Raw genomic sequence first — 15887 nt, forward strand, 5'->3', positions numbered from 1 at the left:
ACACTTAAGAGTCTTTAAAGGATAATTCCTCTAAGTGTTTCCTAGACTGAAATGTAGCATATTGCTTAAAAGGGAAAATTTTACTTCAAATCCAATGGAATCATACCCATTAATGGAATATGGCTTAAATATTTCAAACATTTTTATTTATTTAAAAAATACTTAAATGTCTTATGTATGTGATGGAGTTCAAGGTGGCTTATTGATAAAAAAAGTATTATGTACATAATTATGTGCTTTAATACTGTCCATATGATAAAATTTTCTTATTTATTGAAAAATGATAACATCTGAATCTAATAATGATGCTAAATCACTGCAAAATCTTTTGTGTATGATTTATTTCCAAAGTAATATTACATGAAATTCACTTTATTAACATATATTTAGTTTAATATAAATTATTTAAGAAATTGATAAGTTGGAATAATTAAAAATTAAAATCTGTTCCTGGTAAAGCAAAAGGCAAAGATTCCACACAAATTTTGGAGCCACTATTGGATCAGGAAGTATGACGAAGTTGGAGTATGGTTAGTGGTCCAGGAGCCAAAAGAAGCAAGGATATGGTTATCTGAATGTTCACATCTATTAGGGCAGGTTGAAAGATGAGAACTGCATAGATTTGAAGGGTATAAAAAATATATATATATATATATATATATATATATATATGCTGCTACTTAGTCACTATTGTTGAAGCTGGCATGCAAAAGCCACTACCAAAGGTTAAATGTCTTCCAGTTCCTAACTAGCAGCTTTCTCATATTTGCAGAAAGTAACTAGAACCCATCAAGCAAAGAAGCTGAGAAGACTAGTTTGCAAGGGAATTTTAGAATTGTAGATTTCAGGTTTCTGATGACACAGTAATAGAAGACTATGGCGGGTGGGGGGCAGGTGTGGGGCTGAGTACCAAAAGACAACATTCAGGGCTTCCCTGGTGGCGCAGTGGTTGAGAGTCCGCCTGCCGATGCTGGGGACACGGGTTTGTGCTCCAGTCCGGGAAGATCCCACATGCCGTGGAGCGGCTGGGTCCGCGAGCCATGGCCACTGAGCCTACGCGTCCGGAGCCTGTGCTCCGCAACGGAAGAGGCCACAACAGTGAGAAGCCTGTGTACCGCGAAAAAACACACAAAAAAGACAACATTCAATGTATATCTGTTGGTGAGATCCCTGCTAGTGTAAGTTTGTATTAGTATTGCCATTGTCTGGTGCACAAAAATGGATTCATGTTGAAATAATTTTCTTGTTTTGTGCCTTTTGTCACTTGACAGTATCTCAGTGAAACACCTCCAGGTCAACTCATGTAACTAATTTATTCTCAAAGCCCGAGTGTTACTACCTGATGTGGATGAATCATAATCCATCCAGGCAAGCACTTTGATAGGTTTTCACTTTGACTCTTCATTTTGGCCATCATAAACACTGCAGAAATAAATATCACTCTTCATCATTCTGTACATATTGGTGGTTTTCTGTTTTTGTTTTTCTTACAAGACAAGGTCCCAGATTTCGGATTGCTGATGAGATGGAATATGTTTTGTTTTCAGTTGCCATGTTGCTTTTCAATATGCTTATCACACTTTATATTTTCACAATCAACATAGGAAAGGTCCCCTTTCACCACATCCCTGCCAGTAATATATGTTATCTGGGATAGTTTCTTAATTACAACTTTTTCCCAGAAAGCAAGCCACAGTAGAAGGCAACCCAAATACTATCCCAACTTGGCTGTGACTTTGTAGATTCTCTTACACCATTAAAACATATGGGGATTTTTGAATGATTTGTAGTTTTCTAATTTAAAATTATCATAAAAATCACTCAAATCAGTGAAGGTGGAATAGCTTTTCAGTAATATTTCAGCTAAAATAGATCTAACATTCAATTATATTTCTGTTCTATTCTGATGTTCTTTTTCAATTAAACTGGCTGAAAGTTCATAAGAGTCTGCTCTTATAAGTTTGTATTAGGCATTGTCTCTGGTTAAATCAGTCACAGTAGGGTAATTTACATTGTAATTGCTCTCAAACCTATAATCCTAATGACTTTTAACCTCAAATGTTCATTCATTGCCATATGTCCATCACAAGTTGGCTGGGGCTGGGGAAGGAGTTTGTACCATACCTCTTCACCCAGCAATCCTGGCTGCTGGGGCATCCATCATCTTAAGCATTACTGGAGTAGCAGCAGGGGAAGAGAAGGCAGAAAGTTGAAAATTGGCTCTTACAGCCTCCTGCACAGCAATGACACATGTTGTGTTCAATCATTGGTAATGAGTAATATCAGTTAACACATTGATAGAATAATTTCCTGGGTCATTTACTACATATTTCTCAGTTTGTCACAGCATATAGTATTTCAGCTGTCTTCCTGTTGCCTTTCTTGTGACTTTACCAATTTTGAATTATTTTGTAAGTGTACTAAGACCATGGATTTTGAAAAACTGCTTAGTCAGCTTGCTCTATTAGCTGAAAAATTAAGTGGTCAAATAGCTATCCATTTCTATTTGTTATACTGTGTAGGTGGCTCATTGAAGGAATTGATTGATGGCGTCAAAAATATTATGACAGTTTAATCAGTAACATTAGGATAAATGGCATTAGTGTTTGTCATATTTTCAATGTGATTTAAATCTAGTCGTAGCCCTTGATCATTGCCCTTTGGATCCAGCTTAATTTCATCAATGTGCCAAGATAGTACCTGGGAATATTTGCAGCTCCTATATTGCTAAAGTAGTGGTGAGAGTTTGTGACTATTACTTGAAGCTAATATAATTCAAGGAAAAACTTTGGTAATTTAAAAGGGTTTAAAAGACTATAAATGTATATTTTCATAAAGGCAGCCACTAATTTTTTGTCCACAGAAAAAAGATCTTGTGGATATCCCCTGATATTACAGATTTCAGCAAATGGCATTAAAATTCTGATTCCATATTGCTTGTTCTTTTACATTGAAACAGATGTCAGTTTCATGTGGAGTTTGAACATCATCCAATCTGTTCTTCAAATACAAATGTAATTACTGGTCAATGGTTTTGGTATCCAAAACCATTTATACATCTGCTGAAATCGTGGAGGTTTTATTAATTGTTTTGACTTAGAGTTTTTTCCCTTCAAAAAGCTGAGGATTTGGAACAATATTACATTGGGTTAAGTAACCCTTTTTAGTGTTTTTTAAATATTTATTATTTATTTATTTTTGGCTGTGTTGGGTCTTCGTTGCGGCATGGGGAATCTTCACTGAGGCACGCGGGATCTTTCGTTGGGCTTCTCTCTAGTTGTGGTGTGCGGTTTTCTCTTCTCTAGTCGTGGCGTGCAGGCTCCAGGGTGGGTGGGCTCTGTAGTTGCAGCACGCAGTCTCTCTAGTTCAGGCATTCAAGCTCAGTAGTTGTGGTGCGTGGGCTTAGTTGCTCTGTGGGATGTGGGATCTTAATTCCCTGACCAGGGATCGAACCACTGGACCATCAGGGAAGTCTCAAGTCACCCTTACTTTTGATAATAGTCCCATGTGCTTATGTAGCATGAGTGTGGATGATCTGAATTTCTATTTACTTACAAGTCCTAGTAGAAGGTTATGGTACAAAAAGAGGATTCCCTCCAAGTAAAGCCGATTTTGTGTGCCTATTTCATATACTGTTTGTGAAAGGCAAAAGGAGGTAGTATACAAAACACATAAAGTTTAAGCCTTAACTGGCTACCATAAAGCTAATATTATTTCTCAGTTATGAGGGGTTGTGAAAGTCATAAAAAAAAACCACTTCCATCCAGTTTTAAGATACCTGGGATATAGTTCTCAAACTTTTGCCTAAGTGGGACCTGCATACTTTCAATAATAAGTTTATTTCCTATATTGTTATCACTTGAAAACTTTCTAAATGAAGTGAAAGCAATGAATATCATTTGTTAATACCACCCCCTCTCCTCCTAATAGTACTACCCCTACTGCTATTACTATTCTACTAACTATTCCTAATATATAGTCGTCATAATATAATCAACCCAATAGTCAATAGTTTGGGATAATTTACACCTTGGCTGAAGCTGTAGAGGTTTTGTTTTGAATTAGATTCTGTAGCGCCTGCAAAAAGTGTAAGATTTTTGAACCAGATTATCTTGCGTGAAGTCAGCCCTGCTCCTAGCAATAGCCACATGTGTTACATGTTCTACATTCATCATCTCATTTATTCTTCACATCAGATCTCTAAAGTAGGTGTGAGACATCCACATCTTATAAAAGAGAGGATTGAGATGCAGAAAGGTTAAGCAAATTATCCAAGTTATTTGGATTTTAAATTTAGGCTGCCTGATTATAAACACATGTTTAAACACCTATTATATCTTTTTACTCTCCACCCCCAACAATTCTTATTCTTATTGTCATCCTCACCTGTAATATAAACAACAGGTAGTAGTGGAATGGTTAACTAGATACACTCACTGTTAAGTGCTTGCCAAATCACCAGAATCAAAGTAGAATACCAATCAAATGTTCTGGATGTTAAGATTGCCTTCATCATTGAGCACATCAAGGTTTAAAATCTAGGACCTCATGATTAATCACACAATTATTTCAGAAGTTCTTGTGTTTGCTCTGTCTGCTTTTGTGCAATGATCCTATAGCATGCTGGAACACATGGGCACTAGGCCATCTTTCACCTTCTTAGTAAAATGTCAATCTAAATAGCAATTTGGCTTTCATTGAACAATATTTTACTCCCCGCAACAAGTGGATGAAACATGGCTCTGTGACAGTTATATCACACAGACCAACAGTTTGGAATGTTTGGCATTAAAAATATTTTAAAGTGAATTATAAATAATTTTATCCTGAATTATCTCTATTAAAGATAGTTCATTTTTTTGTGGACAGACACTTTAATTTCTACTGCTCTTCCTGTATTGGGACTATTGTTGTTGCTGCTGGTGATGTTGACATTATTTTGTAAGACTGTAATGTATTCATATTAAAACTCTTTCTTGAATCCTCAAGCACAAGGTTATTATTACTGCTATGCTATTTAGGAAAGAATTACCAGGGAAGACTGAGGCATAGGGAGGTGTGTTCCACTTATCAATCTGAAAGAATTTTGCCAGTGTTTCCTTTCATTAGTGGATCTTTGAGTTGAGCTGGAGAGAATCAGAGACATGCTCTAAAGATTATTTTATTGATCACCAATGCATTTTTTGGTAAAAGACCCCAAATTGAGGTTTTTCGAGTTGTTTGCTGTTACTAAAATGACATCTAGTACAGTTGTCAGTCTCTTAAGCCTGCAGAATATTATCTCAAACCCAAACCAATTTTGTGGTATGAGAAAAAGATTATTAAGTAGATGAAACATTGTTGTCGAATATATGGATTTAAAAGCTTCAATAGCTAGTACCATGTAATTTCTAAATGATAACTGGATATTATATGATAGAGAAAGAAACAGCCATTAATAATTGAAAGCAATAAAAATATACATTAAATAAAAACAAATTGAAAGCAGGCAAATAATAAAACACTTAGCTCTTCAGCTATTATTCTATTATATGAAAGTTTAAAAAAAGGCTTCCTAATATTTTTGGTTTTTTGGTTTGTTTGTTTTACATGTTTCCTGATCCAGATTTATATTTTTGAAAATAATATCTACTATCAACCTGATATAAAGAGTAGTTCATTGCGACTGACATCTTCTGGAAAAGAAGGAATTATTTTTAATGGAATTGCTGACTGGTTGTATGAAGGTGAGTGAATAGATTTAGTTTCAAAAGAATACAAATGATATATTTTTATACAAAATCTATAAGAAAAATCTGTTCAATTATAACAATACTTATAGCACTATTTCTTCCTCTCATTTCCTCTCAAAATTGCCTTCATGCTTTCATATCTTTGCATCTGCTCATGTTTTGACTGGTTATGATTTACGTCTACTTATATAATTCCATGTTTGAGATATATATATATATATATATATATATATATATATATCTCACATATACGCACATACACATTTTGTTCAGGCTAAATAGATCTTATTTTTGGTGATGCTTAACTAATGAAAATGAATAATCACCTTACATCACTCTGGAATTAGATGCTGAATTTTTCTGACTCTGGGAAAGAATAAACAAAATCCTTTACTATTCAAAAAGTGCATGAAAGCCACTTAATTATTAGTCATTTCCATTAAGAACATTCTGCACATTTTAAAAGCCACTGTATAGGGACCAAAATATTCAATAAAACCTACCTAAAAAGTTATTTATAATAACTGTTGAATCAAGTTTTCCTAATAGCTGAGAATATAAGAAGGAATCAGGTGATGAAAACCTCTATCCAATTTTATCATGTACCAATTATCAGCTAGTTATAGGTACAGATTGCCTAGGAAAAACTCAAAGTGTGAGTTTAAAACCTACGTTTCAGACTCTACAACTGATCTTGGCAAAATACATCAAAATTTAAACTAAGTTAGTCTATTAAATTAAAAATTACAAAGCAAGGATCTTCCAGAGAATAAATTTTACTCTTGAGCAGTACTGGCAAATGCAATCTTTCTAGCTCAGAGTTGCTACTTTTAATTATGTAAGAAAGTAAATCATTTAGTTTATTCATTCATTCATTTCATTCATTCATGCTCTCATTTGACAGATATTATTGAAGACCTACTATGTTCCAAGTACTTGTCTAAGTGCTGAGATACATCAGGAAACAAAACAAAGTTCTGCTCTCAGGACTTTACATTAAAAGGAAAATGTTGCTGGGTGGAACTATATTATTAAGGAAGAGATATTGTAGCCCTCAAGATTTACACATATATGTGTACGTGTGTATTTATATCTATAATATATTTTGTGTATAAGCTAGCATCAAATAGTAAAAGCCACAGTTTATTCTGAGGAGTAGGGGAACCTACTGTGGAAATATCAGTGATAATTATACTATGAAATTTTACAAAATGAAATGCACAAACAGATTAGTAGGATTCTTTGGTTGAGAGTGTCAAAAAACTGACTCTGGCTTTCTTATTTCAAATGATGGATTATTAGAGGGGCCTGAGATGCCCCAATGAATTGAAAAAACAGGTGAGGAACAAACTTGAAACCTTGGTAGTTCTGAGAATCTAGGTAGTAAGAATTAACCACCTCTTACCTAGAGGAGCTAGGAAAGACACACCTTTTATCTTCAAAATATTTTTGGTACTGTAGGAGACTCTGAAAGATGAAGAAACCATGCCCATGCAGTGTACTAAGTAATAAATCACAGTAAACACAGGATTCTATGAAAAAACAAAGGAGTCAGACTTAGCCCATTTTAGGGATTTGTAAATATTTTCTTAATGGGGAAACCCTCTGAGCTGAGCCTCAAAGAATAAGAAGTTTAACACAGAAGAAGAAACCAGGAAGGAAAAATCCAAGCAGGAGTTAAAAGCTTGAAGAAGCATAGAAGGGTTAAATAGCATAGTGTGTGCCCAGGGAACTAAAATCAGCTTGGTATTATTGAGGCATAAAATTTGAGAAAAGGAAGGCAACAAGAACCAAGAGGCAGTAACCCTAAAAATTATCTGGGATTTCAATTATTTTCCACTATTAAATGGAGAAACTAATACAGCTTTTCAGGAAAGGAAGTGTCAAGATTAGATCTTCCACATAAATAGATCATTTTGGCTAGAATGTAAAGCTGGAATTGAGTAGTGAAAAGAACCAATGAGCAGCTATAAGGCTTTTTCTATGTTCTATCAAGAGATAATGAGCAAGAGGACTAGGGTTAAAGCAGGAAGAAGGAGGGAAGATTCTAAAATTGATGAGGCAGTAAAATAGGTAGATCTTAGTGTTTAAATGGACGAGATGGATTGAAGAAGTCAAGAATGAATCTTTGGCTTCTGGCTTGGATCACTAGTAAATAGTGGTGGCAGACACAGTGAGTAGACATCAGAAGGAACAGTAGACTCAGGGAGGAGAGGAATAATTTAGTGGGAACATTGGTGCTTCACAGTGTGCTAGTATGCTACATTGGGTGACAAAATGTGATCCTTAACATTCAAGAAATTTTGAGTCAACTCGGGGTAAACCCAATGTAGGATGTGCTGACTTGACACTGATCAAGATTTGGGCCTCTGTCCTTTAGGGAAGGCTTCATATAGCTTATGGAATTACATCTTTGAGGAAATTATAAGGAGAGAAATTAAAGACCACTATTTGGGAAATAAGGTTATCTTCTTAATTAGAGAATAAAAACCTGTATATTGGGGCTGAAACTGAACAGTGTGTTGAGGGATAAGCAGGACAAATGAGTAACAAAAACTTTTGTTTTGGGGATGACACTGTAAGTCTGACACTTTCCAAAAAGGGGGAAATGGAAAAATTATGGGTTTTGCCATTCAAATTAAATTCAATCCTTTGGGCTCATATGTTCTAGGTATACTAGGAAATTCCAGATATGCTATGTGAGTTAATTCTTAGGATGCTAGTATATCTAATCACTTACTGAAGAAACCATGATTCAGGGAGGATAGGTGACTTGAACATGACCTCAGCATTCACAAGGGTAGAGCTGACACTTGAATGTGTGTCTTCAAAGTCAGTGCTTCGTCCTGGGCTACTCCACCTGTTACAGTGCAGGGCCTTTCACTCTTCCCTAAGGGATGACATGCATTATGGACCTAAGGTGTTAGATTTCCCTGGTCTCTTTCATCAGCCAGAGACTCTGAACCCTACTGTCCATGGACTTACCTCAATTCTTGCTTCAGTTCCAAGAGAAGGGACCTTACGAAGGGAATAAGTGTTAAGGTTTGGCAGAGGGATTTAGGCAATTCATACATCATTGATTTTCCCTCAGCATTTTGCTTGGCATCCCCAACCTATGGTTCAAAAGTCCCACACGGGCCTTAATCACTTACTATCACTTTGCTTATCCAATGTGTCAACACCTCCCAGAATCCAGACCTTCTCTTTTCCTTCAGTATACTCATGAAAAGGCAGTACTACCTATTACAAATGCATATGATCTTCAGCAGTATATATGTGATACTCTAGTGTAGAGATTTTCTTTTTATTACTTTGCAGAAATCAATTATAATATGAGTTAGCATGTGTGGGAAACCCAAAAAGGAACATGTAACATTTCCACTTACTTTTTCTAAATGGAAATTTACCTTCTATAATTATCGTAGGAAAAGATTAGAAGAGTCACATAAAAGATAATAAAATGTTTTTATGGCAAATATTAAGTGCGTTAGGGCCAGGCCATTCTGTGAGTGTGCCTATTGCTCCCAACCACAGTCACTAATGTGGAGTCTTTAAAAGTCTTTTAAAAGTGTAATTGTTTCTATTTCTAGTATTACGCAATTCCTAAGGAAAGTAAAAGCAAATAAAATATAATGTGGGGCTTCCCTGGTGGCGCAGTGGTTGGGAGTCTGCCTGCCGATGCAGGGGACGCGGGTTCGTGCCCCGGTCTGGGAGGATCCCACGTGCCGCGGAGCGGCTGGGCCCATGAGCCATGGCCACTGGGCCTGCACGTCCGGAGCCTGTGCTCCGCAACGGGAGAGGCCACAACAGTGAGAGGCCTGCGTACCCAAAAAAAAAAATATATATATATATGTATGTGTGTGTATATATATATATATATATATATATATATATATAAAATGTGTTTTAAAGAGTTGGTGAAGTTCATGGGGAATTCTCTGGTGGTCCAATGGTTAGGACTCCATGCTGTCACTGCCAAGGGCCTGGGTTCAATCCCTGGTCTGGGAACTAAAATCCCACAAATCACGCAGAGCGGCCCCCCCCCCCAAAAAAAAAAGAGTTGGTGAAGTTCAGAAGAAAAATAAAACATTGTGCTCAAAATGAAACATTTTAAGTATAATTTACACAAAGCACCTCAAATCTTATTCACATAAATTGGCATATTTAACGTGGTAACTTAACTAAACAAAGTATCAGATCAATATTTTGTTTAAAAAAGGTAAAGTTCACAGCTGCCAAGTTTACAACTTTGAAAATCTCCATGGAGTATTGAATCTATTAAATAAAAACAAAAAATGACTGTCACTTTCAATTATTTGAATAATGGAACTGACATGCCTAAAAGATTTATAAATATATTTTAGAATCTCGTATTTTAAAGGAATCCTTCTTTGAAATTCAATCTAACAGTTACTGAGCACATATATTTGTCAGACATCATCTGAGAGCAATACAATGAGGAATATGGGTTTCTATGTTTTGGGTATTTCCAACTAAATGGAGAGAAAAACTATAACCAGCTATTATACAATGAACCATTTGAAGCATGGTAAATAGAAATATAAATAGAACTACATGTCATCGTATTAAATATATGTATAAATAGAATTAATTCTGATGCGTTGCGGGAATATAGAGTGGTTTATAGAAGAAATGGTTTTTGCATTGAGCTTTAAGAATGACAAGAATAAAGAGGTGAGAGAAGAAAATTACAAGATAAACAATATGCTTATCAACAAATTGGGATTGTTGTTTTTTTGTTATTTGGTGAGAATAATGCAAAATGCCTGTATTCACTTTTTTTTGTGCCTTCTCATAGACACAGGAAGTCACATTCATCCATTCATTGATTCAACAAATATTTACTGAGTACTTACTAAATCCCAGTAAAACTGAACTGTGACATACAAAAGAAAAAAAGATTAGAGATGCAGCCATGGAAGCCAGAGGAAGATAGGATGATAAACAACAATGCTAAGTCTCAGGAGGTCAAACAAGCTAAGGATTCCAAAGTTACTGTTTGATTTGCTACCAGAATTTGACTAGAACAAAATCAGTCAAGTGGTGGTGCCAGAAGCAAGCCTGCAGTGGATGGAGCTGTAAATGGGAAGTGAGAAGGTTATGAACATAGACAATTCTGTCAAGAAAGTTGACAGTAAGATACAGGCAATAAGGGGAAAAAAATCAACCAAAACCCAGGGCTGACAGTAGATCCTCAGGAAATGCTATCTAAGTTGATAAACTACAAATGGATAAAATCAGCTTAGTTTTCGGAATTGCTTGTTAATCTGAACACAATGGTCGTATATGAGTTAATTTTCTGTGAGTGCTTTGTGTTGAGGCCATATTTTTAAGTGTCTGTGATATAAAACCACATGTGTTGAGAACTCCATCTGCTCTGCCGTGAGATTTTCTAAATCAGTGTAACAAAGACATTGAAGAGCCACGCCTACATTGAAATGGAATGGAATGCAATGTGTAAAAGTACATTGTTTGTAAATAATCTGATTACAGGAAGTTTCAATCCATGAGTAAAAGTCCCTACTAGTTGCAATTAAAGAATGTGTGCCTTGTTCAAGAGGACTTTTAAGCAAATGCATATTAAAGATTCTTTTATTTATCTACTTTCTATTCAGGTAGCTTTTTTTATATACCTGAAGGAAGTCACATAACTCTTTGTATATACTACTTTGCTCTTTTATCATTTTTGTGAGGAACAACTTTAGGCATAAATCACTCTAACATAAATAAAGGTAGATGATGTCCAGTTTCTACTGAATGGTGCTCTCAAATTGGGGCCATTCTCATTCTTGGGAAGTACTTGTGTACGCGTACTTCAGCACCCAGGATAGAACCTGCTTCTTAGAAACCCTGAGTGTTGATTTTGGGCAACACAATCTGAGCTCTCTGTACCTACAGGTCTTACAAGACTTAGAGTTTACGTGCACTCAATTGGCAGCATGTTTTTTCTCCAGTGTTATGTGGCTCACTCATGTCTCCTCACCTGAATGTTAAGTTACTTGAATAAATCAGGGTCAGGATCACTACTGGAAAAAAAATGGCGCCTTCAGAATAGTATTCAGCTTTATCTATGAAGAGGCCACTTGTAAAAGACAAGGAATATACAACCTGTGGCCAGTAATGGTTTAGCCGTTAATACCTGAAGAGGGAAGGGGGGCAGCTGTTACTAGGGCCTAGAAGGAGGGAGCCCTGGAGTTTTCACAGTATGAGAAGCAGTGAGTTTTGGTTGAAGAAGACAGCCAAACCCACATGATTTCCATGGGTGGAAACCAACAAAATAAATACCATGCACTAACTTTTTTCTCTTTATTTGATTTGCCTGGCTTCATATTGGCCACACTTTGAGTTTTTAAACTCAGACACCATGGGGATGTTCTTATTATTCAAATGAAAAGTTTGTGGCCCCAGAAGAGGAACACACAGAGTCTCATCTGCTGCCGTTTCATTGTAGAGTGATGTTAGTCCAGTTACATACCTGTCTGAAATTGACAGCCAGTATCTGTGTTTTCCATATAAGGTTTGGGGGGAAATGGCCCCATTAAGAAAGGAAATAACTTATCATATGGCCTTAATTGGTAATCATAGCTCCTTTCCTGGACTGTTCATTCCTTTTTCCATTTACCTTCAGTCAGCATTTTGACTAGATAGGTCATTTACCTGGTGCATCAAACCAAAACTTTATTCCTACCAAATCTTATTCCTTTGCTTCCTCTTCTTAATAACTAGGTTGCTACCGTTTTAGTTTTCCATTGAAATGGAAATTGGCATGTAGAAATGTGGAACTGGAAAATGAGATGGAATTAGACAAAAGGGTATTTGTGAATTTGCTAAATTCCAACTGTCTTCTTCCTTTTCCTTCTTTATATAGTAAAGGCACATTTTCTTCCTGGCAGATGATATTAATCGTTGACCCCGCACAGTGACTGTGTTTTCTGTCAGTTTATTTTTCCAGTCACACTGAGCCCAAAATGGTCAGGGAAAAATTTCAGCTTCTAATTCAGAGGAACAGAACTGTGACTATTTTCCTTGTTTGGAGGCAATCCTCCCTTAGGTATTAGGACTTCTGCAACCACCAAGCCCATTGTCATGAGAATAAGAAACAGAATGTTGTGTCCAGTGGATTATCGATGTGATAGTGAAAGAGAACACTACACTTCCACCCCTTAGCTCCTAGATCTGTGCTTCCTGGTTATGCAGGCGGACACAGAACCTCCTCTGCTATGAATGTGCTCTGGTGGACATTAAGCAGGACACTAGTATCTGGAGGATAACATCCCAACTTCAAGGATGTTGTCAAAAAATAGTGCCTAAATCGAGGTAGAGCAGACTATTTTACTCTTCTATCAAGCCTGGCTAGTGGGGAGCATGAAGAAATCAGTGAATGCCATTCTGAGTCCATTGCCTTCCTTTTGCTGTAAAATATTTGCTGTTCGGAGGTGACACAGTGTGGGTTATTGCGGTAATGGATAAGTTATTCTGTAAGTCCACGAACAGCAGTGCTGATAGGACTACAGGCAGCAAAGACATGTCCATATCTAGAATATGTATCGATTTCTGTTATGGCAAAATTCTACCCTTTCTTGATGGAAGAGTTACCATGTAATCCACCTGTCGCCAGGTAGTCAGCTGGGCCAGCTGGGAAATAATGCCATGTCAAGTGTTTAGTAATGATCATTATCATTGGCAGCGAGAGACAAACTGGCATGCACTCGGTGGTCATACTGTCCATCTGGTCATTGAGAGCCGCCTCTGCTATGGATGTGCCCTGGTGGACACTACTATCTTCACATTTTTACATTTTTACCCCTCCTGACAAGTCCATGCACTTATTTTCCCTAGACTTCCTGTCACTCATTCTGTGATTTTACTTTTCCATATCTGATCAGGTGACCATTTATTAGTTACTGTGCATGAGTCTGGATGGACCTATGCTTCAGGCCAAGTCTCCTTCCGTAAGAAGCAGAAAGCTAATTATCTTGTTTAAAAGTCTTCCAACTGGGAGGATTTATGTCTATTATAGTCTTTTTAGGCCACTCCTGGGTAAGATTATAGCGCAGAGCCTGTCCAGTTCCAGTGTGTTCAAGTACATCACGCAAACCTGCCCATAAACCAGGCCTACATTTACTCCTCCTCTGCCAGCTTATGTCAGGATGTCAGAGGCATAGGCATCCTGAGGCATAGACGTGAAATGAAGGAGAAAGGATGAAGCAGAGGATGCAGTATGATGGGCAGTTCACTTATACGTTCTAGTCCAGTTCCTTATAAACCACTTCTATCTTATAGTGGAATATAGCTGTATGTGTTTAGTTTTATGGTCAGTGAATCAGATAAGATGGACAGTTTGGGTTGCATAGTCACTTGGTATCCCATGGTCAGGCTAATTATTTCTACCATAGCTCAGTAGAGAGCTGCTTTTGAATTGGGGAATATTTATCGGCACAGGAGAAAATGGCCTTTCCCTAAAGCTTGTAATGCCTGTGCTCTGATTGTCATACGGTGATTGCCGGAAGCTTCACACAACATCTCTGTTTGGGAAAGACACTTGGATTACCATCGTATCTGCTGGGTCACAGGGTGAAGATGGTAGGAAAGATTGGACCATGGCCTTGGTCTGCTGCACAGCCCTCTCCTGCTCAGGTTCTTCTCAGAACTGGCAGTTTTAGAGGTTACCTGGGAACAAAACAGGTCAGCACATGTGAATGTAGTTTACGGTGTTCTTCAAAATCCAGAGTACAGGCCCTCTTTACTTTTAAATAAATATAATCCCAACAAATTTCCTCACTTTTTAATAGATATCCCAGTGTATCCTAGGCTACTACATCTCTAACCTTTTCCCTAGGGATGCAGCCTCTTAAAATTTACAGGAATTACTCTTTCACTCTGCCTTTATGCAGAGAAGGTCTAGCTCCCTTGTATAGAGGTTGCTTCAGTCAGCAAGAAGACTTGTGGAAATTTTGAGGTTCAAAATCTTCAGCCGACATTCCACTATAAAATGTGTTATTTATGAGACTGGTCCAGAAAGCAGTAAGTGTGCTGCACACATCTACCCAAGCATCCTTAGCCTATTTGTCAGGCTCCCAATACTTCTCTCCCAATATTGCTGTCTTAGCTTTAAAACACAAGTGAAGTTGAGACCCTAATCTGTGTTGCACCTCTGCAACACTTTCTATGTTCTCTCGGACCTCAGCCACATCTGCTCTTCAACTACAGAAGATAGGGACCCCAAAGTTGCCATGGTGACCTTTTGTGTTTTCCTAATTTAGTTGGCATGATTTCAATTTCTGTTTATTCCTATGTACTCCCTCTGAGGTGTCATAAGAACTTCACTGATAATCTTTATCGTTGTCGTTTTTGTAGCAACTGAGTGTCACCATCACTTGTCCTCCAAACGCTTTTCCTCTCTAGCTGCATTTTATTCTATGTCATCACCAGTGACAATTGATTATTCATGATTCCATCCCTTGCTATGGATTATCTATGCTCCCAATTCCCCCCATAAAAGTTATTATTACATCAAAGGTCTCCAACCTAATCTCAAAATCTAATTGTGTAGGTGTCTTTTCTGAGTCTACTGCTGGTATTATGTTAGGGTCTTAAAAGGAAAAGAGTTAGCATGTTCAATAATTTGAAAACTATTTATTTACAAAAAGATAATTTACAGAGGTGAAGGTATAGGGGATCCATAAATGACAGAACTATAATCTAGACTAGTAGCAGCCAGGCAATGTGCACCCCTATGATGATAGAAGTGAGCCATGATCAGATACAAAAGGAGAAAATTGCGTAGATGAGGCTGCATTGATAGGAGTTGTGAGATCATTTAAAGCACTCAGCAAGCCTCAGGTGACATTTCAGGACAGAGCCAAGGGAATACATACTCTGACTTTACTCTCCTTCTTCTAATCTCTTGCCACAGTACCATAGTGGCCATGCTCTAGAGAGCATGGGAGCCCTTTTGATACAGTTCATACAGGTTAATTTCCTGGGCCAGAAATCAGGTGTAGAAAAGTGGATAGTGGATCGGGGGTCACGTGAAAGATATCCAGTATATTTTTTTAAATTTTATTTCCTTAGAGCTTAGAATAGTTTAACGAATCTAGTAGGTATTCCACTTGTTTGATGATGAGAGGATGG

At 37.2% G+C, this 15887-nt stretch overlaps 1 protein-coding gene across 4 annotated transcripts in view; it reads left to right on the forward strand.

The window, feature by feature from the left end:
• The window catches only part of DPP10 (dipeptidyl peptidase like 10), a 1288081-nt gene that overhangs the window by 1151275 nt on the left and 120919 nt on the right, over window positions 1–15887 (forward strand). For all 4 annotated transcript variants that reach the window (XM_067742149.1, XM_067742151.1, XM_067742148.1 and 1 more), the window contains one exon: window positions 5606–5726. In XM_067742149.1, coding sequence (XP_067598250.1) covers window positions 5606–5726 — 121 coding nt within the window. The remainder of the gene's footprint in view (window positions 1–5605; window positions 5727–15887) is intronic.

This window comes from Pseudorca crassidens, chromosome 6 (genome assembly GCF_039906515.1).
Source record: "Pseudorca crassidens isolate mPseCra1 chromosome 6, mPseCra1.hap1, whole genome shotgun sequence".
In the NCBI taxonomy this organism is placed as follows: Eukaryota; Metazoa; Chordata; class Mammalia; order Artiodactyla; family Delphinidae; genus Pseudorca; species Pseudorca crassidens.